Source organism: Mastigoproctus giganteus, chromosome 13 (genome assembly GCF_048544385.1).
Source record: "Mastigoproctus giganteus isolate SK-2022 chromosome 13, ASM4854438v1, whole genome shotgun sequence".
Taxonomy (NCBI): Eukaryota; Metazoa; Arthropoda; class Arachnida; order Uropygi; family Thelyphonidae; genus Mastigoproctus; species Mastigoproctus giganteus.
Genome location: NC_143587.1, coordinates 111,214,519 through 111,239,867, shown reverse-complemented (window position 1 = coordinate 111,239,867; position 25,349 = coordinate 111,214,519). Strand labels below are relative to the sequence as shown.

Sequence of the window (25,349 nt, the reverse complement as noted above, 5' to 3'; positions counted from 1 at the left end):
CCCCCACACACCTGGGGATGGGGTTTTAAAGGGAACCAGGTTAAAGTACCCAGTTCAGATCATCAATGGCATGTCGGCAGAAAAGCCACACATTGACTTCGCCGGTGATGGTTGTCATGTCCATGTAGTGTCGACCCCGGTAGGAAGGTCAAACTGCCCATCCGCTCTGGGGGTCGGATATGTTAGCTGGCAGTGAGAAACCCACAAGGCGAATGGTGGGAGAGAGAGACATTTACTTCATTCATAATCTGCATTCTCACTCTACTTGCATTCTATTTTCTTCTTAATACTTTCTTATTTTTTTCCCTTCCAAGTTTTATATATATATATATTTTTTTCACTCACACTCATCTTTATCTCACAAACCTGGGGGGGGAGATACAATGACGTGTAGTGTAAATTTAAATACTAATTAAACTAGGGTTAGGGTGTACTTAACTGCAGCATTTATGGTTTGTGTTCTTTTTCTCACACATTTACACTTTCATTCATTCTTCTGGCTTTCATTTCATTTATTCAACTCTTGCTTTCTGCACTGCACTCTCTGAGCACCTCAACTTACTGTAATTCTTCGGTTGTGGTGCAGGTCTAGCTGCAAGTTTTTGCAGGCCAGGGGAGAATGCAGTGATAAGTGTTTGTGCTAGTAAATGTGGCGAACACCATGGTGAGATCCAAACTTCCTTACATTTTGAGGGTACAGCTCTAATACGGTGTTCGCAGGCCGACCGCTAGTTAGTACACCAGACGCTAGTTAGTACACCAGTACGCTAGTTAGTACACCAGTATGCTAGTTAGTACACCAGACCGAACCGGTAACTCTCTAAAAGGCTTCCAGATCAGCTAGTGTATAATCTTGCTACCTCTAAACTGCAAGATAGTGACTAGAGGGAGTCTGAGTAGTGTGTATGCAGGGGGGCATTGTCGAGGCCATGTTATGTCAAGGATCTGGGTATATTCTTACCATGTATATGACATATCCAAAAATTTCATTACTGCATACAGCCGCCACCACCACCCCCACTTTTTCTTACTATTGAATACACCATGAATTATCAAACTAACAGAGCAAGCTTATCTGCGAAAAGATCTAAACTTCTAAAACACTTACTAGTTCATTTCACAAATATAGGTGGTCTCAGTTCTAATCTCAACGATGTTCCATTTCCACTTGCAGTCTACAAAACCCCATGTACTTTTTCTGACAGAATCTCAGTTATCAGTTGATTCAACCACTGCTCATCTAGGTTGCCGAAATTATTCGCTGTACGATTCCTTTCGCTTTAAAGGTGGTATTTGTGTATACGTCCGTTCTGATATTCCCTGTCAGAGACTTGGTAATTTGGGATCTCCTCTTTTCAATCTTCTCTGGTAATTTGGAATCTCTTTTTCGATCTTCAATGGCTTAAAATCTCTCTACCTCATTCTGTCAAATTCATCCGTTGTCTCTATCATTCTCCCAAATCCACTAATAACTCGGAACTCTTCGACTTCCTCTCTTTACAGCTCAACTTTCTCCAGTCCAAATTTCCTAACAGTGAGGTAATTTTCCTTGGTGATTTTAATGTTCACAACTCTGGCTGGCTTACGTTTTCTAGTCATACAGACCCAGCTGGTTGAGATGCTAAGGCTTTTGCAATTACTAATGACCTTGCACAGATTGTTCATTTTCCAACCAGAATACCGGACAATCCTAACCATACAGCCAACACACTTGATCTTTTTCTCGCAAACAACCCTTCTAAGTACACGGTCAAAGTGAGTAGTTAGGCACCTCCAACCACAACTTGGTGATTGTCTCTTCTCCAATGCAACCTTTATCTCATGGCTATTCCCAACCTCATGTTGTTTGGCATTACAGGAATGCAAAATGGGATGACCTGTGAGATTTCTTTTCTTCCGCCTCTTGGTTGGATTACTGTTTCAAAACTTCTGATGTCAATGTTTGCTCAGATCATGCCAGTGAAATCATTCTTGTAGGAATAGTTTTTTTTTTTTGTTTGGTTTTTAGGATCATTAGCAACTAAGGCCATATTGCTCAGAGGATATGCGGTGGTCATTCCCTGACCTTTCCGCATCCTCTGTATTTGGTGGTCATGGGTTCGAACCCAGGTCTAATCAATAAGCGTGTGCTACGCACTTCCGCTCCTACCCACCTGGCTTGTAGGAATGAAATCCTTTATTCCACACTTCACTTCAAAATCTCATCCTTTATCCAAACCTTGGTTTTCCAATAAATGTGCTAAGGCTGTTCAAGAGAAGAATGTTGCATATTACAATTGGCTTGTTTCCAATCCTTCAGTTTCATTTTCTGCCTACACCAAAGCTCACAACAATTGTAAAGCAGTTATTGATCAGTCCAAACTAGATTTTGAACAGGAAAAATTTTAGAAACATTTTAGAAAACTTGCTACTTGCCCTAATTTTAGCAGAGCATTCTGGTCTCTTGCCAAAGCTATTAGTTGCAACTTTTGCCCATCTCTGCTCCCACCTCTGTTAAAACTAGGTGGTTCTATTGTCAGTTCAGCAAAGGATAAAGCTGACCTGCTAGCATGCCATTTTTCTTCCAACTCATGTATTAATGATCTTGGCAAAACACCTGCCACCATTCCCAACATGCAGCATTCAATGCCTCCTGTAGTCTTCCATCAAAAGGATGTCAGAAGGATTTTGACAAATCTTGGGAGGTTTAGATCTTTCTGCAGATAAGCTTGCTCTATCAGTTTATTAATTCATGGTGTATTCAATAAGAAAAAGTGTGGGGGCAAGGAACATGCTGTATGAAGTAATGATACTAAGAAAGCTCCAGGTCCGGATGTTTCTCCACTTGTTCTCAAAAACGTGCTAATGAACTTACTCCTTTTCTTTGCCGCTTTTTTCAATTTCTTATTCCAAAGGTATTTTTCCTTCTGCTTGGAAATTTGCTCACATCCAGCCAGTTCCTAAAAAGGGTGATAAATCCATCCCATCCAATTATCATCCCATTGCAATTACTTCTATTTTTTCTAAAGCAATGGGGAAATCAATTAACCAGCAAACTCTTAAACTACCTAGAAACCTTCCATCTGATCAACAATTGCCAGTACGGATTCCATCAGTGTCGATTCACTGGTGATATTTTGGCTTATGTTACCCATTTGTGGACAAATTCAATAAAAAGTTTGGTGAAACATAAGCAGTTACTCTTGACATCTCAAAGGCTTTCAATCGTGTTTGGCATAAAGGGCTTCTATACAAGCTTCCATCTTATGGTTTGCAAACTGTTTTTTGTAATTGGTTATCCAGTTTTCTCTCTGACCACTCACTGAGGCTGATGGTAGATGGCTCTGTCTTCTAACTTGTCCACCAATGCTGATATACCCCAAGTTTCAGTTCTTTCCCCCCCACTCTGTATATTTATGACCTTCTTCCATTGACCAGAAATCCTATCCATAGTTTTGTTGATGATAGCACATTGCATTCCACTTTCCAGTTTGAAAAACCTTGCCCTGCTCAATCAGCTTCCACTTCTCGAAAATCTGCTACCAATTCCTTAAATGCTGATCTTCAGGTAATTCTCCAGTGGGGCAAAGATAACTTAGTTGATTTTAATCCTTCTAAACCTCAGTCTCGTCTTATATCTCCTTGCAAAAAGGATTTTTCTGCTCCTATGCTTACCTTTGGTGACACTCCAATTTCTAGACAAGTTGATATCTCTTTTGGGGATTACCCTGACTTCTAATCAATTTGTACAGAAGTCCTATATGCAATTCTTTCCTAAAGAAAGAAAAAGTTTCCTAAAATCCAAGTAAATTATATAAAAATTATTTTTTTTGCATCCAGTTCCTTTGTTCCTGCATCACAGTACCCAATCACATTTTACCTACAGATTCTTAATACATGAATAATCAGAGCTGATAGCAGATCAAGGTCATTGCTTCCTTTTGTTGCTTCTCTAATATGCTGCTATAAGAAATAATCATCCAATAAATCAATGAAAGTATTGCAAGTGTGAGTGATCCACACACATCACTATCTGGATAGTTAAAATCCCTCATTACATGAGGGATTTTAACTATCCAGATTAACTGGTCCAATCATTCTTTGTACATCTGTTTGTTGTACTCATCACAGTCATTAGGCCTAAAATGCATTCCTACTCTCGTTTTTATTTTTCTCAGTGGTTATGTCATGCCAAATTGACTCAATATTGCATTCGACATCTAATGCTGACTGGATGAACTGCCTTCGATTTAAAGTTTCTGAACTAAGAGCATAATCCTCCCCCCTCCTGTCTTATCTGTACACACTGCACTCCTCATACTCAAATTTGGCATCCCTTATCTCCGACCGATACTATGTGTGTCTGATATTCCTACAATGTCTGCATTTCATGATTTAATCAGTATTTCAAATTAATCACACTTATTTACTATGCTCCTAGCATTAGTGTACAAGCACCTCTTCATACTCAATTACCTGGACAGAGCTCATGTATTTACTTGTTCTGTGATGACACATGCAGGACTTGAAATCTCAACACCCTACCTTGCAGGCTGCTACATGGGTTAATAGAAGCAGTGCAAGAATCATTTACACCTGTGCCTGTAGTTAATGTATTAGTCTGTTCTCCCTGCCCCCTCCAAGCTAGTTATTTTCCAACTAACCTAACAGTGCTTCAACAAGATCAGCAAATTTTGTTGCATCACTTCTATTTAAGCATATTCCATCCCTGTATAAACAGTTTCTCCTGTTAATAAGCATACACCACACCGAGAAAAATTTTACTTCATTAACCATTGCACAGTCACTCCATGGCCAAACTGATCGACACAGCTCCCAACGTGTACCCCCTGCTATTTTGTTTGGGCAGAATTGTATACACTTTCAAATTTAATCTCAACTTGTGACTTTTTCCCAAAATTTTCCTCGGCAGACATATCCTGGTGCTATTTCACTTATTTGTTTTGCACAATATAAGTCCCCTTTCCCCGACAATTGAGTATCCTACAATAACTATCACCTGTAAGAATAGCACATTCTGCCTGGGGATTGTCACTGTGTTGTCCGATGCACACGTGTAAGCTCTGGCATTGAGTTTAGCAACTGAGAGCTTGATGGGTGTCCATTTTAATTCCTTCGAGGGCATCCACACTATTCTTCATGCCCTCAAATAAATCCTTGAGAACAATGAGTTTGCACTGAATTTCTTCACACTCTTCACACCAGACATACACAAAGACATCCTCCCTTGGCTGAATCATATCCCATTCCCAATGGATCCATAGACATCACACAAGCAACATATTTTGTAAGGCTGTGATTCATTGGAGAACCATCCCTTCAGATCCCCTAAGCCATAGCACTCCTGCTATTTTCAACCTGTTGCTTTGCTGCTCTAGTCCGAGGCAGATTACTGTTTAAATTCAATTTAATTCACATTATATATATTATGCTATACCATTATATTTGTAGAGTTTTAAATTACTTATAGCCATACTTGAAATAAAATCTCTTGATTAAAAAAAAAAAAAAAAAAAAAAAAAACCACTTATACACTATTCATTTACCACAATTAAAATTTTACAATTCCACTAACACCACTAGTTTGTAATAGTTAGGCACCAAATCATGAATACAGAAGCTCTATAAATATTAATTGTAACTTACAAAATCTCTAGGTAAATTTAAAAATAAGTACGTGAACACAATTTAGTAAATTAAAGTAAAAAAAAACAAAAAAACTTCAACATAACGTGCCTTTTCATACTGCAGTTTCTGATATACTGCGAATATGATCATGTTCCCCAAAACAAAATGAAAAAGTGTAATATGATTATGTTCCCCAAAACAAAACATGAAAAAAAGTGTTTAAAGAACTAGCAATTTCATATTGGAAACTGGAAAAAGTGAATACTATACATACTCTTATTCGGTGCTTTTTTGTAAAAAAAAAAAATAGGTGCCGGTACTCATTCTTTGCTATCAGGAAAAATCGAAAATTAAAAGGATATGAAAAGTACTCTAAAATTTTTTCCCCCTGATATTGTTACTTTAGTAGTAATGTTTTTCGAATAAGAACAACAAATTTAGTATATTAACACAGTTCAAGTATACAAAAAAATAAATAAATTGGTCAACTACTGAGTGCCAGGCACTCAGGATGAAGGGTCCGCAGTCACGAATGGTAGTTAATGTAGTATCTCAAATAGAGAGCTTTAATGATAACTGAAAAAAAGCTTCTAGTACCCTGGCTTGGCCTGAAACTGAGGAACTAACAAAAACGTCTAAGTCTTTCCAGTTGTTGTGAATGAGAAGGGTGGGAGAAGCGACTCTGACTTCTTCCTGGAGAAGCGATTAAAGTCTTGAGGAGAATCGACTGGTAGGTGAGGACTGTGCAAGACTCCATGCAGGCACCTCCCTACCACTCCCCCCCGCCTCAACACTGGCTCTGAGTACCTCGTTGCAAAATTTATAAATGACTTCTATAGAATTATTAACTAACTATTTAGCAACCTTTTTGTCACCAAAAGGAGAGTTACTTAGTAAAAAGAAGCGCACTATCGAAGTGCAATAAAAAATTGTTTTTTTAATTTTAACACAAAAAGTAAATGACAGATTTCAATCGGAATAGTTTTCCCTTGATAAGCATTGAATAATGCATAGCTAATGTGATTTTTAAATTTTTAGCTCCATTAGTGATGGAAATAGAGGGGGGGGGGGGGACACGAAAATTACTCAAATTTTTTTGCCATTTTTAATTTTAAAAATATTTTAAAATTATATTGTAAACCTACTAAGCTATTTCCAACGGTGTATAATAAGCTATAGGTTGTCAACATCTCATACCCCCCCCCCCCACATTTTACTCCCATTTCTCAGAAATTTTTGTCAACAACGATCAATATGGCATTATGTTGGCCCACATGTACAAACCCATGCAAAATTTCAAGTCAATAGGTTGAGTGGTTCCAGAGATACAATGCTGTGACAGACAGACAACCGAGTGACATAAGGGTTCTTCATACGGACCCTAAAAATAATTTCATAATAAAGTTTTTGTAGAATATTTCAAATTTTTATTAAGTTCTCATCTGACACCCTATGCCGACTTCTTTTCTTCCTCTTTGTGTGTCTGTTGTTGAATGACGTTTCCAAAGCAGCCATGAATCGACATATTTTGCTGGATCGAAGCGGGTCAGCAGCGAGCCTACAATTTTAAGAAACAGTAGTGAAGAAACTGTTTTTCATACTCAGAGCATCCATCAAGTGCTTCAGTTCTTCAGAACCATCTTGTCAATTAGGTATTCCCGAAATACACAAATTGTATCTCTTTCATTTAACTGTAATTTTCTAATTGAATTTTCTAACTTTATTTTCACCAAATGCCAACAATTCATGTTTAGAAGGTTTAATACCTTCTTTGTCCTCATTTTCCTTCTCTCATGATCAGTATTGTTGCTAGTTCTTAAATTTGATATTTTTCTTTCTTATTTTTTTTTTTGAAACTGTCCAAAATTTCAGTGTCATTCGAATATTCAGGTACTGTGACCATGTAAACAAAGATAGGGCAAATTTGCAGAAAAATGCGAATAACACACTTCCACGAAACAACAGATGTAGGAGTAAAAGAAAATCACTTTTCTAATTCTTGAAGGGGGGGGGGGGGTGCTTACAGTTGATTCACAAAGGTGTCCAACCTATGGCCCGCCCGGAAAGTGAACTAAAACAGCATTTTAAATTTTGTTAATTATCAAAAAATTCTCATTAAATGTTTTGTTCAGTAAATGTAATTGTGTATTGTACTTAATAAAAATTTTCGAATATTTTCAATTTTACTTTTACATGCAACAAGATAAGGAAAAAGGAACACACTAAAGAATTTTTGCATAATACCAGTTTGGACACCACCGCAGTAGAAGGTGGACCAGAGCCCATTGGAAATATCCCTTGATCTGGTTACTGTTGACTAGCGCGACTTCTCTGTATGTGGAACAGGTGAACGGATAGATTTTACCAGGTACCACTAAGTTGTAGAATGGTAATCCTTTTAGCTCTCTTAATTCGCGCAGCAGCACTAATTGCCTAAAGGCCACAAATGCGAACAGTGCATACCGAGTTAATTCTCTCCTAATCCGTTCACTATATGAAAATTTTCTTCGCTCAACAGAAAGAAAAATGTAACATCCAAGGGGAATTCAAAATAATTCTCCATAAAAGGAGTTCGTTAAACAGAGGTCCGACTGAGTAATTTGGAATTATAAAAATGGTTATGCAGTTTTATCTATAAAATATCTTAACAATAGGCAGTGAAAAATGCAAAATTTAGTTAAATATTTTAAACTTATTTGAATAGTAGGCAAACATGTGAAAAAAATTTACGGAATATTACAAATTTCGAAGTGCGCTGCATCCAAATGTTACTGTTAATAAAGGTGCTGGTACGCCGTACCATTACGTACCGTCCCAAAAAAAAGCACTGCTCTTATTATTGTACATCCTACTACTATATTTCCAAGAGGGAAAATTGGCTGTATATTCACTGAAATATTCAGTATTCAGTTGCAGAGTACAGTAATGAACAGAACTTGCCAGAGACTGATTACCGTAGACATCCAATTTCTCCCATCAGCTAGTGAAGCAAGAGACGAGTACATCAGAGGAACAATGATTACAAACAGCTACCTCAGGAGGGGAATAGAGCTACTGTTCACTGAGTGCAATACATCAGTTACAAATAAAATTTCTTTAAACCACAGCACATGACATCCTTTCATCAACTGAAAGTTACACTTAAGATAGCAAAGATTGCTAACAGATAAACTAGACAAAAATATACATGAAATGACAAGTGATTTATGGAGAAATCTGACTTCACTTCAGCACTATGATAGACCACGCAGTTTTTTTTTTATTTAATTTTCTCAAAATATGATAAATTCTAGGGCATCAGAAGTAAATACACAACAAAATTAGTAAATCAGTAATTCAAAATAAAGAAAAAAAGTTATACAGATGTTTCACACAAAACCAGCCCCAGTCACTGGCAAGTCATGTGATTACTGTATTTGTTTACGTTCTCCATTTATTTTGAATTAAAAACCCATCACTATGGCTCCTAAAGTTAATAAATCTCATACAGAGAAGAAAAGAACAACATTAAAGCTTAGTGACAAACTTAATAACCCAAACTATTAACATTAGGGTCACCAGGAATGTTAATTTATATACCCATGTGTATTGTGTCTGTATATTGCATGTGTTCTCTGCTCAATTTGCCTGTTTTGCTGGGCTAAAAACCAGTTTCTAGGGGGGGAACCCTGCTATCTATGCCTGAGACCCACTAATTCAGTCACAGAGTGAAAAAATCCTATAAAAGTTCCTTGCATCATCGATGGGATTCAAACCCGGTCCTTTTCCACCCAGTGTGGGAAGGACAGTGACGATACCACTGTGCTACCCATGCAGACTAAACTTGATATAATAAAGCAAATAGAACGGGGCGTAAGCAGAAAATAACATTGGATCGTCAACATATTTATGTTTTTTTTTTTTATGTGCATCTAATAAAATTGCATTCTTAATCTTCTATTTCTTATTTGGCTTCATTATTTCTACAGTAAATACACTAAAAATAAAACTTTCTAGGTAACGGAAAAAATCGAAATAACAGTACCTTCGGGGATTCAGGGTTCCATTATTTCGAAAGTCTACTTTATTTAGATTTCAGCAAAGCATTTGACTCAGTCCCACATGAGCGGTTACTTTATAAGTTGGAATCACAGGGAAGAAGGAAGAGGGTTGTGATAAATGGTTATTCTTCAGATTGGGTTAATGTAAGAAGTGGGGTTCCCCAAGGATCAGTATTGGCACCAATGTTGTTTTTGATTTTCTTAAATAAGATCGATGAAGGGATTAGAGAGCATGATGTCTAAATTTGCCGATGATGTAAAGAGTAGTTAATGATCACTGGCAAGCAGAGCGACCTAGATAAACTTCAGGAATGGTCAGAAAAGTGGCAGCTATGCTTTAATTCAGCAAAATGCAAGGTCTTACAGCTTGCACTTTGCTGCGGAGATGAACTAAAGTCAGTAGTGGAGGAAAGGGACTTGGGTGTTACAATACAGTCAACATGAAGTTGTCCGAGCATTGTAGAGAAGTTACAAGGAAGGCCCATGGTATCCTATCAATTATTTATTGAACATTTGCTACTAGAGATATATGGATGTCATAATCCCATTATATAAGGCTATTGTTAGACCACACTTGGAGTAATGTGTTCAAGTGTGGAGTTCATACTTGAAAAAAAAAAAAAAGACGATCTTGAAAGGGTTCAAAGACAGGTAACTTCCTGGTGAGATCGGCTAAAAGGGCATCCATATGAAGAAAGGCTTTGAATATATGGGTTGCCCAGCTTGGAAACTAGGCACCTTAGAGGAGACTTGATTGAGGTGTTAAGGCTCTGAGAGGCAAAGGTAAAATGAATGAGGACGAAATTTTCACAGTTATAAATGATTCTATAACTAGAGGCCATAAATTCAAGTTATGGGAGAAGTTTAGACTGGATTGCAGGAAGTTTTATTTTAGCCAGCAAGTTATAAATTACTGGAATAAGTTACATGGGTGGTTGAGGCAGACAGTTTGGAGAAATTCAAAGGTCAGCTGGATACGTAGGTTGTCCACTTCCTTTTCTTTTATTATCTATTCATTAATTATTTTATCTGTTATTACTATTATTTTACTCTTTTTTTGGCTGGTGCAGCATAAGCATTAGGCTTCTTTGCACCATATGGCCAGTACTAATACTATATGTAAAAAAACAAAGTGGATGTTAAATAATAGATGAGAGAGAAGCATGTAATATTCAGAATCATACCAGTTACATAGCCTAAGAATAGTAAATATATCCAAATGGATTACATGTAATGATGCATTAAGTTAAGTATAGCAGAAGAATAAAAAAAAATATCTGCCCTAGTAGACAGTTTGCAGAAAATCATTTATCTCGTATTAAGCAGTTTGGAAAATATGCATCGAATATGCATGCATTTTCAACAATGCTGTCTCCTCTAGTGATATTTAATTAAAACTAGAATAAACTTTGTTTGCAATACATATATTTTTTAAATTATACACTGGTATGTGCAGGCACATGCATACACAAAGTATAAAACACTATAAAAAGTGTTGATCTTAAAAACTTGCCTTAAGGAAACCCAAGGTTCAATAAAAAAGTGGGTGAGCAAGAACAGTGACTTTTATTAAATGAGATGGGAAAGATAATATTTTGTTGGGTTTCCTTAAAAAAAAAAACAAACAAAAAAAAAAAAGTTAAATCAACACCTAAAACCAACTTACAGTAATGAATGTAAACGGTTCCATCTTCTATTGATTCAGATAAAACACAAGATCTATATAGTTCTCTAAATTTGTTACCTATATAACATAGAATCCCCCTCCCACACAGTCATATACAAATGAATTAAAGCTCAGTCTCAATAAACAGCAATCTAAACATTGCTTAGAATTTTTTCAGTTTATGCATCTTGTAATAACTAAGAGGCTGAGATACTGATTCCAATTATTTTCCAATAATTTTTTAACAAGTTTCTAATGCTTTTAAACAACAGAATCACCCAATCTAACCAATATTAGACCACAATAACATTGGTTAGATTGGGTGATTATTGGGTTAGATAACACTTTTCCTCCCTGCAAATTGCAGACAATGGTAAAGCATATTTCGTGATGGTATCTGAGTGCAACAGAAACATACATAGTTCATCACAGAGGAAGATTTACAAAAAAAACTTACATATGAACACTGCACTATCTTATTATATAGAAATGATTTGTACAGGTGTTTTTAGCTATGCTAGCTGGATAAAGAATGGCACTGTACTATTAAAAACAAGGCATATAACAATAATAAATTACATTTCAAATATAACAATTATTATTTGATTAAATTTTTTCTAAAAATCTAGAACATTGATCCAGTACTATAACTATTATGAAATAAACAATTAAATTTCTATGCAAATGATACAAATACCTACAACTAAGGAATTCATTAAACATATTTAGTTATACTCACCCGATCTTTACTACACTGTAAGCTGAATATTTTCCAGTACGTTGCTGATGTACCACAACAAACTCTACACGATCGCCAGGTTGTAAAGTAGTCCCTCCTTTTACCTCAGACATATGAAAAAACAACTTTTTGCCCTCTTCTACTTCATGTGATAAAAAGCCAAAATTACCTTTAATTGTTTCTACTGTTGCCTATAAAAAAAAAACAAGCATTAAATTAAAAAAATAAAATCTTTTATTAAACTTTTGATGGGCATTCTTTTTGACATAATTACCCCATACAGTTCAATACAACTGCCCTATCTCTCCACCCATTTTTTAAAAATAATTCAGAGTTTGAGAGAATTTAAGATACCCTGAGTGTGTTTATTAGCACATTGATGGAAAACAGCAATCTTTCACTTCATCCTTGAACTTAGGAAATAGAAAATAGAACACACAGGAAGAAAGATTTATAGGGAGAATAGTGAACTGTTTTGATGCTAACTCATGTAGTGCTTCCACATCAATTGAGGCTGTATGCATTCTTACAAAGTTGCAATGAAGTAGTTATCCGAAACATTTTCAAATCAGGTCTTCTCAGACTCACTTTGAATGTCCTGAATGCCCTGCAATCCAGCAGAAAATTACTGACTGGTCTTCTGTACCGCGGATTTTAATATATACAACATTCAGAGAGTCAGTATATATTAAGATTGTGGGCATGGCTAATTATTTGCATGTTCTAAAGCTAGTTTAATGGCACATAGTTCAGCAGTATATATACTAGATTCTGTTGTTAGAGGGGGTGTTGTACAATGTATTAGGTACTGCTGCTGCACCCAAATCCCACAGCAGTATCTGTTTTTGAACTATCAGTGGAAATTTGTTAATAATGAGAATGAATGCAAGTACAGGTGGCCCCCACTTAACGCCAATAATTCGTTCCGGAAAAACAGAGCGCTAAGTGAATCCGCGCTAAGCAAGCGCCGCATTCCCATAAGGTAACATATGTATTTGTGAGTTGCGGTCGGTGCCACAGAATATTTCCTAATCAATAGCAAACGGCAGTGAAAAGATGCACAAATGTTGGTCAAAATATTTAGTATTCAAATATTTGTACATATAAAATATTCTGCATTACATACATATATAATTATGTGGTAACTACTTATGTATCAAAATTAAACTTAAAATTCCAATTAAAATAATGAATTTAATTGATCTAAATTGACGAATTTAATCATGAAAAATGTGCTGATTTTGGGTTGTACTTTGGCCCTCTTCATGGTAAACTAAAAGGAGTTTTAATTTTAAATACCCCACAACGTTACTGCCCAACAATAAAGTCAACCGATCCTTCACCGCTTTGAAACCTGGCATGTTTTTTTTTTTTTTTTTTTTTTCTTCTTTCAATATGAAACTTCTTTTAGGCATTCCTTTCCAAAAAAGTCCTGCTTCATCTATATTAAAAACTTGAGAAGTATAATACATAATATCCCTCTTCAATAATTTTAACAAGTTCTTTTTTGAAAGTTTCGGCTCCTTGATCTGCACTTGCGGCTTCTCCCTGGATCTCTCTCTCTCTCTCTCTCTCTCTCTCTCTCTCTCTCTCTCTCTCTCTCTCTCTCTCTCTCTCTCAATAATATTTAACTGAATTCTGCATTGGATATTATCTTCAATAAAATTATTTAGAAGTCTCTCCATTTCAATCCTAATAGCCGGCCTAGCCCTAGTTGCTTGCAGTGGAACAGCTGTCTTTCCCGCTGCTAAAATTAATTCTTTATTTTTTATAATTGTTCTTACAGTTAAACTTGCCAGTCCTAAATTATGGCACGCATCCACTTGTTGTTGACCGGAATCAATTCGCTTCAAAACGACTAATTTAATTTTAAAATTCAGTCTTTCTTACATTTATAGTCTTCATACTGTGTCCAGACCTCGTTGCTTTTTCATTCTTATTTGCCATTATTAACTCTTCGAAAATGTAACTGCATTGGTTGCATTAATTATGATAAAATGTTAGAGTAATGTGTCCGTTACGCATGATGTCTAATACTGTACTGAGTGATGACTAGTGATAAATGTATATAATGCAAATATTACAAGCAATATACTTAATCATTTTTTAAAATGTTTATCTTGGAATTACGTAACAAGTCATACCTGTACTGTAATTAAATTAGCTTTCAAGAAAATTTCACTGAGCGTGAGAAAATTTCTCAAGTCAGCATGAGAAACGTTTTAATGCTGCTTTGCTATTCATTTTCAAGCTATCAACTCCATCAAATGAAACGATTTCGTTAAATATGTCAAAAATGCAATCTGTAAAAGAGCATTATAGTCAGATACGGGTTATAATATAAGAACAGCATTATAGCAAATCAGTGTAAAGCGTACTGTGTTATAACGATGGCCTGCTGTAGTTGCTGGTTGTTACAGGTGGCTAATGAATTTTTCCCTGATGTTCAAAGTAGTCATAAGCAGGAAGCTATTTCTATGGAACAGGGTGGATCTATTTGTTCTTTTTCTTGGTGAATGCTGAGTTGAATGTTCCAAGTGTTCATCAGATCTTGTAATTTTATTTCAGGTTTGTTTTCATTTGGTTTATTTTTATAAAACTGTAACAATGGTGGATCAAGAAGGTATTTATGGACAAAATGTAATGGTAAATTTTAGCTGCACAGCTAAGTTTTCCCCCTGAGATGTAGTGGGGGTTTGTGCACTTTCATATAAAGGCTTCATGCTGGAGAAGTTTGAAAAAGCTCCTAAAGCAATTCTCAGGTCACTGCATTGGATGGTGTTTAATTTTTATAAGAATGCTCTTTCTAACAGAATCATAAATGCAAGCTCCATAAGCTAAATGGGAGCTGATTAGTGTCCAATACAGATGTAGCAGGGTGTAACAGCCAGCACCCCCATTGTTACAGAAGTACTTTTTAGAATTTAGCTTTTTTTTAAATACATACAAGGTAGGAAAATGTGTGGAGTGTTCTGCAAATGTGATTTTCCTGTATAGTATTAGTCCTAGAAATCAGACAGTTACTTGGATTAGTTGATTTTTTAACCTTAATTCTGGTTCAGGATGCATGCAGAGATTCCTACAGAAGTGCATATCAGCAGATTTCCATTCTGACAAGTAATAGCCATTAGGTGCCATCCAATGGATATTGAAGTTCGTAGTTTTCTTTCTATGGTATGCACATACTGAGAACTGAGATTGCATACATAAGCTTCAACAGTATTTCGAATATCTTATAGCATCTTATTTATTCAAATAGAAAATAAAGCAGTATGCCTTCTTCTTTAATGTATGTTTGCGACAGTGCATTTGATTCACAGAACCTTCCAAGGTTCTGAGAACAAAATCAAAATAAATAAATAAATTAAAAACCACTGACTTGAGGTAATCATCCCTTTATTCCAAAGGAGTTAAGGTCTTGCAGGATTATGAATCTCCATGTTGTCACAAGACTCCTTTATTGAGTTTTACTCGTCATTTGTCTTTGATGTGTTCACACAAATGCCTCACAAGGTCTATGTAATATACCCCTGCAGCTGTCTAGACTTTCTAAAAAAATAATCCATTAGTGACACTTCATCAGCATCCCAAAAAAAACTGATGCCATCACCCTGCCAAAAGAAAGAACAAACCTGGCTTCATTGGTGGGGAGAAGAGCTGTGTTTCCATTGTTTGGACTGCTCCCTTGTTTCTGGCTTAAAGTGATGAACCCATGTCTCATCCATGGTCAAAAACCTTGCAAGGAAATTTGCTAAATCTGCTTGAAAACTGCAAAATTTGACTTTACAACCCTTGTGAGTTTTTGATCTGTTGTCAAAAACTTTCTCACAGAAAGAACCTACGTTATTATGTGGTACGCATATTCAGATGAGATTCTCAAGATGCTGGCAATGTACCAAACTATCACTCATCAATCAATCAATGTCAGATCATGCATACTAATGGATATTGCAGGTCTTCCACAGCATGGGTTATCTTCCAGGCTCCCCTTACCTCATTTAAATTCTGCTGCCCACTTCTTAACTATGGAATAAGGAAGAGGAATCCTCCCCTATGTTTTAACTACATCTTCATGAATTGCCTTTAGTCCCATTTGTCCCAAATATCAGATAACTGCCAGTGACTGATTTTGTCAGTCTTTCCTCCTCCTCCACACAACTTGGACTTTGGAACCTATAATTAAAAAAAGATGTTACTGAAATTGCATGAAACTTGGTGGGTTACTATTTGAAGTGTTATATATTAGGTACAGAAATTTTTAACACTGTACCACTATCCTTTCATTTTCAGGCCACAAACTTTAACTGCTCCTTGTATTCAAGCTCCCCAGAAATGACCATATGATACAATGGCCAGTTAGAGCCATAGCTACTGTCTCAGAATGCTAACCAACAAATAGCAATCGAAATGTTTTGAATTTGTGCAATATAAACCAGAAAAGCAGTAATATATGGCCAGAAATTTTTAAAAGGACTTTAACACCATTATTATTTTTAAAACTGCTGAGTGTAAAAGTTTGTGAATACAACCATAATTTGAGTATTTAGCAGAAAGTATGAAGTTAAAGTACTTTTTCTTATCAATTTGAAATATGTAAATTTGATTACTGTGAAATTTTCAAAGTTGTCAGTTCTTCCTTCTGTTTCCTTTATTTCACGTTAAACTGAAAATGCTGAGACACGACTTTCACATATCATGGTGATTAATATGCAAAATTAAGTTTCATAAATGACATGTAAGCTTGTTATTTTTCCATTAATCAACTCTGGGAACCATATGATGAGATTCAAGTTAATTTTATGGCTAAGTAAAAGGTTACTTGCTAAAGGAGGAATAAGACAGTTGTAGGATAGATGTGCGGAAGTTTGCCTTTAGTCAGCAGGTGGCTGATTGCTGGAACAAATTTCCATCTGTCGTTGTAGAATTTATTAGCTTAAATAGATTCAATGCAGAACTAGACAAACATTTGGAGCAAGTGGATGGGTGAAATGAGAAGGGTGTGTGTGTGTGTGTGTTTTTTTTTTTGGCTGATGAAATCAGCATTAGCAAAGGCACATGATGCAAGAAAGCAAGCTATATAAGCTTGCTTTCTTGCATCATGTGCCTTTGCTAATGCTAATTCAGCATTCTCATAGGAACGTGGGCAAACAAAACCAGAAAAGTCAATATTCTTATTTTTATGACATTGCTGTGAAAAAAAAAAAAAAAAAAAAAAGAGATACCTGAAGGCGGGTACGAATGACACTGATATTCACAGCTCTCTCTTCATCTTTCTTAGTTAATCCAACCTGAAACTGCACAACATCACCCTTCTGAAGAAATTCATGTTTATCCACTAAACTAGTAATTCCAAATGGATACTCCTGAGTATTTTCACAACCATCTAAGGAAATAAATGTTAATAAAAATGTAAATAATCTTTACCAACCAAAATATAATATCACCAAAATACTAACTGAGCATGATCTAAAGACAATTATCTATACATCTGGAATTACTATATTGAAAATAAGATATATAAATATGGTGCTACTCTATCTCTCTATACAGTTAACTTAAAACATTATCTTGGCCCTAAGTCCTCCCTACTGAGCAATTTTTTTTAAAACATTTCATGTTGAGCAATATACAAATACTATACTGGGAGAGGTTATTAACTATGATTAACTCCTCCAACTAACAAAGGGGTGTGTCAAGAGTGATGACAATCTCCTGACATTACTTGAAGTTATTTAAGCATGTTTCCTTAGCATTAACTTTCTATTTATTAAAATCACTACCACCTTTCACATTTTGACAATATCAGCTTTTGTGGTCATAGACAAGAACTTTTGAGGTGTGTGTGTTTTAGATAATGATAAGGGCGAGCTGAAAATTTATTCAATATTCATTGCTATATTATGGCTAAGTAAAAGGTTATGATGGTGCTTAAGTCCGGCTTACAAAATTCCAACAATCTTTTTTAGTAGCTTGACATCTTTCCAAACAGACAAAAAAAAAAAAAAAACCCACAATGTATTATCATAAAATTTTATCTTACAAATAGGCTAAACTGATAAGTAATAAGAGCACTCAACTGTTATTTATTCTTTTATTTCACCATTATTTGTATTTTATTTTGAGTAAGCCCTACTGCATTTTGAATCCTGTATTAACATTCCATTACCAACAAAATCTAATTCAAATGTTTTGTAATTTGTATATTGAATCACTATTATCATAAAATATGATCTTATAATATTTATTTTTTCATTTTAATCACACATGCTACTTTATGCCCCTTCTAAATGTTTCGTGGATCCCTGGAGGTCTGCAGACCCAAGTTTGGGAAACAATGAACTAGATTTTTATATGCATCAGCATGTTGGGGAAAATGCTAGGGGTAAGAATATTCTAGACCTGGTTATCATGCATGAGCCATATGAAATCAGAGGGCTGGCAGTATAGGGACCGCTGGTACTCTCTTCATCATCCAATTTAAGGAAAGGCTTCAACATCCAGGAACTATGACAGTTTAAGGAGCCATGTGACTTCTATCAGCTGGGCAGTTAGCACAGGGAGGGAAAATAGTTTAGGAATATCATTAAAGCAACAGTCAGAAATTACAACTACATATACAAGGTTGAGATAAAGCATCATTGGATCAAAACAAAGAATGGACTGAGTCATTTGACAGTTTGCTCAGCCGATAATGAAAACCACATTTTCACATCATTGCATTTCAAAACATTTGAGTACACTGAACATGTGGATATTAAATTTTTATTAAAAAAAAAAAATCTGATCTTAATAAAAAACAAGGGGATTCTTTGGGCTACATAGAAGTTTTCAACTGGCACTGTCATTTTTCCCCAACCCCCAGAAGCATGGCAAGTATAGCAAAACTAAGGCCATGTGGTAGCATTTTAATGTTGGCCAGATTTTAGTCATTTTAAAATCAGAATTGATTATTACATGAGTGGAAAAAAATCACTAGATTAAGTGCATTGCCCAAGAAGGAAACTATTTAAAAGGAGATTAAGACCCTCACCTAGTAAGTATACTTATTGTCATATCACGACAATAGACTTTTGAACAGACCTCATATAGCAGTAAGAAAATGTTGCACAAGGAGGATTCTGCAATGGATGAGTACAGAGCTCAGCATGCAATAGTGAAGTTAGTGACGAAAAGTACTGAAGCCTATATATCACCTACAAGTTGATCTGAAGTAATACCACAGACAAGGTTATATGAGCAAAGATTTAATGAGAGAAAATTGCTGGTTGAGGATGCAAAGAATTGGTAAAAGAAATTTTTCATGTTATGTAAAAACACAAGGACAATGAATCAGTTCAGACCTTGAATAATGGTGTGGGGAAAGTCTTAGATAACCCAGCTGATGAACTAAATAGGTACTCTGCATTGATCTTCACTGCTGAAAGATCCTTTTGCCCAAGCGAGGCTGAGCAGTATGAAATTAGCAATGCTGAAGATTGTTTATTAGAAAAACTTTTAGTCCAAATTCAAGTAAAGCTTCTGAAGTTGACAGCATATACCCAGTATTTTTGAGGAAGGTGGTGATAGTACACTGAACCATTAAGATAGATTTTGTCAGCATCATTAGACTTGGGTGAGATTCCTTTGAACTAGAGAAACAACAATATATTGCCAATATAGAAAGGTGGTTCTCAGAAAAAGTGGACAATGATTAAGAGTGCAATACAAGGACAACCCCACGCAAGGTTATTGTAAAAACTGAACATGTTGAGCCATGGGTAAGATTGTAAGATGGATAGCAGCACAGGAAACAGACGGTTGTTATGAATGGTTACTCTTCAAAATCAGCCTGATATTAGAAGTGGGGTCCTTCAAGGAAGAGTTCTGGGACCAGTATTGTTTCTGATTTTCATAAATGACCTCGACCAAGAGATAGAGGATGTTATATCGAAATTTGCAGGTGATGTGAAGATTTAGAGGGTAGTAAATGACCAGCACTATGCATCACTCCTTCAGGATGAAAGAGCTTTCCATGTATGGAAACCATACAAGACAGTTGAGCTTCTTGAAAATGTCAAAACATGAGCAGCATGCACAGAGTGCCCATGAGATCTGCAAAAGGATGCACATATCGGGAAATCCTTTGAATACATGAGCTATAGAGCTTAGTAACTTTCTCAGGCCTATAAGGATCTGAGAAACAAAAAATAAAGGTGAAAATTTCACTCTTATAATTCCAGAATAGGGTGGAGAAAGCACAAATATAAAACTATTGGGGAAAGAGGTTTAAGCTAACTAATTATAGGGAGTTTCATTCTATCCAGAGAGCTAGAATGAAATTTCCAGTTAATTACTGGAAGTTCACTTCTATGGCAGTTGAGACAGACAGCTCGAGGATTTTCAAAGGTCAAATGGATGGGAATCTAAGTGAGGTGGGAAACATAGGTAGGTAATTTATTTTATTATTATTTTTTTTTTGTCTACCGCAGCAAAACCCTGGAACTTTCTTGTACCATATGGCCAATGCTAAAGCATTTACAAAGTTTCTAATAACCTTCAGTTAATCATCTCACAAATTCACATACAACTAAATCCAATTCCTGAAATTCCCATGACTGCATGCATTCATATCTTCATTACTGAAGCCAACAATGGCTTTATGGCTTCTACCAACTGCTTTGTCTCTAGGTTGTCTCTTTGTCTCTACACTGTATAGTGTAGAGACAAAGACTCTCTAGGTTGTCTCTAGGTTGTCTCTTTGTCTCTACACTGTATAAAACCCCAGAGGAAGAAATGTAACAAGTTTCAGTTGAGTAATCGAGCTAGTTGCCACTGGTCCACTTCTATCCAACCATCTTCCGTGATAATTTTTGCTCAAAAAATATAATTTCTCAGCTGAAATTTCCTCCATACATTCACATTCATCCTTATGTGGCAAGAGCACACCCTCTAAATACAGCAGTATTTCATTTTCAGAAAATTACCATAACATACAACTGTAACATAAAATGTGGTTCAAAGAGATAATTATCTAATATTCCACAGCACACAATTACTGAAAATCTGTTTAGAATTACATTTTGCTACCTTGTGTGGGATTTCTTTAACCCAAAATTGAGAGAATTCCTTGTATTTAGTCACATCTAAAAATAAAACATCAGGCAAAATTTGTAGCTGTACTTGCAGGCAATCAAATTTGTACAACATTAATCAAAATGTAAGGCATTTCATTCTACCATTCCCCAACAAACAATATAGGATTTTATATGCATTTTAATAGAAATTATTCAAATCACATCTAGAATGAAATCAGAAGTCTGAATTTGGTCCCAGGACTCATGAATTCAAAAATACTACCAAAATCAACCAAAGATAAAACAAACATCATTATAATGAAATTGAATTGAATGACACCAAAATTTTGCTATTTGTTTATGTAATTTTATAGGCTGATGTGCTTATTCAATAAAATTGTTTCTTTTCATTTACTGAAGATCGCAGCTCGATCTTCAGTAAACTACATTCAAATAAGTGAATGAAACAGAACTTTATCTCCAAAGTTGGAGGCATGCATAATTCATCACTTTGAAAACAGCCACTTTCAGACCTCTATTATATAGAAGTTTGGGAGCAGCTTCAATTTAAGAAAGATGTTGATCTCTTGGAACAGGTACAGAGAACAGCAATCAGACTAGTGAAAACAAAGGGATACTCTTATCATAACAGGATTGGGTGCCGCAAATTTCTGCACATGGAATGAGCACTAAGCACTTGCAAGGAGATCTGATTGAAGTGTTCATTGCTTTAAATGGATTGAGTCAAGTTAATGATGATGGTATTCTAATTATTTCTTGAATAGCACACACAGCGGTCGGTGGTAGATGACTTTCATCAACCGGTGAAATACCACCACTTTGCTTATTGGAGGCTTGAAGTGGTGAAACCCATGTTTAGTCTCCAGAGCAAAGTTTCTGCCATCCCCATACTTCTCCTTCAACCCATGCACGGTGCTAAGTACTATAGGTTTTGATACCTTTCGTGTTTGGGGTTTTCATAAAAAAAAAAAAAAAAAAAAACACATGAAGATACGAACTGAAAAAAGGATGGCTGCAGGATAGAAGCATGAAAATTCGCTTTCAGCCAGAGAGTAACTGATTGTCAGATACCATCTAATGTTACGGTAGTGGGAAGATTGAATAAATTTAAGGAAGAATTAGACATATTAGATAGGATGGGCAAGTCCCCTCCCCCAGGCCGGCTGATACTGTATAAAGCTTACTTCCTCTCATTATTTGCCAGTACTAATAATAGTACTAACAGCGATAAAAATACCAGTCATCATGTAAATTCTGTGTATGTTTATATAGAGGCCTTGCCACTTTATTTTTTAATTTTTTGCACTGAAACCAGAATACTGCTTCTCCAAATCACAGCTGTACACATTCTGCATTTGCTCATGGGAAGGAACCAGCTTCCACCTCTCAAAGTTCTGTGTATATTCTGGGACATGTGTGCAATTCAATGCACACAATGCATACATTCTACTACTCCATAAACTGTATAAAATGCATGTTGACACAGTCTTCATTTGTAAATGTTTGAAACATTATGTGTAACTGCAATACAACACAATCTTATGTAAGATTGTGTTGCCAAGATGTAAGAGCAAACCAATGAGTCACAAAGTTGCAACAGTATCAGCTCATTATGCTATGCTAACAAGAATCAACCTACAGTTTTCAGGGCATTTTTTTGCCCCAAATGATCTCTAGAACAAGGTCTTGAAATTTGACTATTATATCACAGAACACTGTGGTGCATGTGTGTGTGCTAACTCCTAGTATAAAAACTCTCCCGCTACTAACGTTCTTTTCTTTGCTTCCATGGTCAATCCTATGAAGTGAAATGCACTTTTTAATGTGCTATCACCCTTCCATTTAAATGCTTTCTTATTTAATATCACTTTTTTAAAGTCTGAAAAAAAAAAAAAAAAAAAAAGGAATAAACCTGGATAACTCTCCATCTTGATTTTGGCTTTGAAATGACAAACTAAATTTTAAGAAATGCTAATCATGTAGTTTAGTTCATAGAAATCATTCCTTGCAGGTTATTTTTCATATTTACCTAAAAAATCAGCTACTCTTCTCAGTCCTTTTTAAATCTAACATTTGTCTCCTTTCCTTGCTGATTCAATAAGCAGGGAAATGATGCCATACTGAACAGATGTGTATGCATCTGTTCAATATAGCATCAATAAATTTTTATTAATGGAAGCATTATATCAATACTACATTGATTATGTTCATACAGTAATATTCAAGATATTTCAGTTTTATTTAATAAAAATAATCTTTTGAAGTGAAAAAAATAAAAAAGTTGAAGTACCAAAAAAGCAAGCACAGTACATTAACTACTATGCTTTGCAGATTCAGGACCACAAAAAAAAAAAAAAAAAAAAAATAGAACACCTTATCAAAATACAGAGGTAAAACAATCTGCGAAAGGGGAACTAAAAATTTTAAGCTTAATTTTGAGATTCACTGGATACCAAGTTGTTTTTATTAAACAATGTCTAATACATAAACTGTACCCGCTAAGCATTGGAAGATATAACAGACTAGACTATTGAACACTGAGGCATTATAAGTTTCAGAGCTTGAAAACAGGTGGAAAGCTGTAATAACAATCTCTCTCTCTCGTGCTCTTTTGCAGAAAAACTTATGACAGACCATTAAGGCCTATGATAAGTTTTGTTGTATACAATACAACAAAATAAAGGGCTACTTTACCCTTTTTATACACAAGCTGCAATATTTTAATATATAAATTGAGCCCACTGGTGGAGAACTTGCTATTATTTTTGTTCCTCAAATCTCCATTGAATTTCATGCCCGTGTAAAATGTTTCTGCCATAATTTTGTTTTAGTTTTTTTTTTAAAAAAACTAACCTTTATTAAACATTGTGCACGAGAGAGAGAGAGAGAGAGAGAGAGAGAGAATAAAAAGTTGCTCTAGCCAAGAAGGGAGGGAACTGATGTTCTGTTAAACTTATGGTAATAGAATATGCAAATACTTGGTTGGTTAGGTAGCTAAAATAATTACATTAACAAGAGTGAAATGTAAGCATATGTGCAACTGTTTATAACAGACTCACCTTCACTGGTAAGTCTGATGAGACCAGGATATTCTTCTTGGTCAGGGTTAAAGCACCGAACAGGACGTTCTACAATTCCACTCAAAACATCAGGTTGAACTTCTTCACTCGCTATAGTGCCACTATTTAATTTTCGAAGACATTCAGCACTCAGTTTCCCACCTTTATGAGAGAGGCCATACTCTACCTCCTGACCTATTTCCAAACTGGATGCATTGCCATCAAAAACACTAAAATGAAATTATCCAATACAATATTATCCAATACAGCAAATCAGTAATATATATTTTTCATTCATATAAACAATTTCTGATTGTACAAGGTATGGAAATTAAATTCAACAATTATCACTAAGAAAAATAGTACTTTTAGCTCTTAATTAGTAACACTTAAATTTTAATGGTTTAAGTGTTAAAATTTAACACTTAAATTTTACTTCATGTAACTTAAAATAATTCTATAAACCTGACCCAATGAGTTACTTTTACGATACCTTTCTAGATTATTGAGAAGGCATTTTTTGCTTATCACTGGATTGATGCAAATCAATTTTCCTCCACAATTTCAGTTGATAATCTTTATAATTCTTAACAATTGCTTTCAAGTAATGTGTGTGCATTGGTTGGCTTCTTTACAGACTAAGAAACCGCAGAATATTCCTGATATTAACAGGCCATTTTCAAAGAGATGGGTTTGATTGTTTAATATTTGCACTGAAGCAACTTAAGCTATAAAGTGTCAATGTTGGTTTACTTGTTTAGTTAGATAAAATCATTTTCATTAGTAATAATTGTCCACTTCATAGGGTAGCTAGTTCACATCTGAATAGTAAGGATACCAAGCTAACAAAACTAGCCATCTCACCCTGCTTCCAACCTTAACTCAAAATGACATCAAAAACAAACACACTGAGCAGATGTACTGCTTTTCAACCAGCATATGTGTTGCTCTTCCAATTAATGAGGGGGGGGAGGGGTCAAAGTTCATTACCTGGTTAAATGCAGAGAAAACCTGAAACTTTTCTTGCAGTATTAAGCTCAAGAAATGGTTATCTTTTAGGTGTTTTTCAGAAGTGGCTACAGAAATAATTGGCAAGACAATTTTATTCATTTAAAAAACACTCTAGGCAGAAACTTTGATGCC

The 25,349-nt window shown here is 35.4% G+C and overlaps 1 protein-coding gene across 4 annotated transcripts in view; it reads right to left on the bottom strand.

Moving 5' to 3' along the window:
• The window catches only part of Unr (cold shock domain-containing Unr), a 344,942-nt gene that overhangs the window by 21,092 nt on the left and 298,501 nt on the right, over window positions 1-25,349 (bottom strand). For all 4 annotated transcript variants that reach the window (XM_090387109.1, XM_090387110.1, XM_090387111.1 and 1 more), the window contains 3 exons: window positions 24,207-24,436; window positions 17,296-17,456; window positions 12,074-12,264 (listed from right to left, as the gene is read on the bottom strand). In XM_090387109.1, coding sequence (XP_090243235.1) covers window positions 12,074-12,264; window positions 17,296-17,456; window positions 24,207-24,436 — 582 coding nt within the window. The remainder of the gene's footprint in view (window positions 1-12,073; window positions 12,265-17,295; window positions 17,457-24,206; window positions 24,437-25,349) is intronic.